At 32.6% G+C, this 908-nt stretch overlaps 1 protein-coding gene across 3 annotated transcripts in view; it reads right to left on the reverse strand.

The window, feature by feature from the left end:
• LOC119586956 overlaps positions 1 to 908 on the reverse strand; it is a 22,096-nt gene that overhangs the window by 20,126 nt on the left and 1,062 nt on the right. The window contains exon 2 of one of the 3 annotated variants that reach the window (XM_037935689.1): positions 20 to 89. The exons of 1 other annotated variant lie outside the window; for it this stretch is intronic. In XM_037935689.1, the coding sequence (XP_037791617.1) occupies positions 20 to 89 (70 nt within the window). The remainder of the gene's footprint in view (positions 1 to 19; positions 90 to 908) is intronic. One more of the 3 variants, XM_037935690.1, reaches the window with a different exon arrangement.

A 908-nucleotide genomic window follows, 5' to 3' on the forward strand; every position in this document is an offset into this window, starting at 1 on the left:
AGTTCATGCATATACTTACTTTTTCCACTGGCATCTGAACAATATCTTGAGACATTCTGGTAGTGAAAAAGACCTGGAAAAAGAGGACACTGCAAATCGCATATATTGTTTAGGTTAAGATAATAACGATGATGAAAACAAAAGCAAATGATGGTTATGGTAGTTATATTAATAATATCGCTAGTAATTATTTCCCTAAATTTCATATGTGTGCTTGTGTATATGTAGATTTTGATAATGACGTAACAGTATCGATATTATTGTTAATACTCTGACGAAAACTGATAAAGGATAAAAGTTGTAACAACTTTTTTTTCATTCCTTTTCCATAACAACGAATGGCAGAGAGCCTAGTATAGTGCCCTTCAGAACGCCCCATGCTACACCTGTTTTGGTCTGTTGTGAAGCTAGTATTTTCACCGCTGTCTTATTGCTTGACTTCTGGCCTTCTTGGATCATCCCTGTGTCTTTTACGTTGTTCATGGAGGTCTGTTGGCGATTTTGTTTGTGTCTCTTGCTGTTTTCAGTCATGGGAATTGTAATTTGTTAAGGCTTTTTTTATCATTTTTGATATTACAAGTGTTGCTTTGGGTGTCAAAGTTGTCAGTATTATTGTTATTATTACCATGCTGTCCATCACTAGTATTGTCACCGTTATCCTTTTATTTTTTTTGTCCTTAATCCTCAATATATCAACTTTGTTAGAATAGGAGACATCACGGTCTTTATTTACATTCAAAAATAAAAATATTTTAGCATGTATTTTATCTAATAAGAAGAAAATGTAAATTGATATATTATAAGGATATAACCTTCTTGATATACATATTAGTACATATTAGGCATACAATATACTCGCGATATGCATAACTGACAAAGTATACATAGCCATCCACATGTTGTTCGTA

Source organism: Penaeus monodon, chromosome 22, assembly GCF_015228065.2.
Source record: "Penaeus monodon isolate SGIC_2016 chromosome 22, NSTDA_Pmon_1, whole genome shotgun sequence".
NCBI classification, from domain to species: domain Eukaryota; kingdom Metazoa; phylum Arthropoda; class Malacostraca; order Decapoda; family Penaeidae; genus Penaeus; species Penaeus monodon.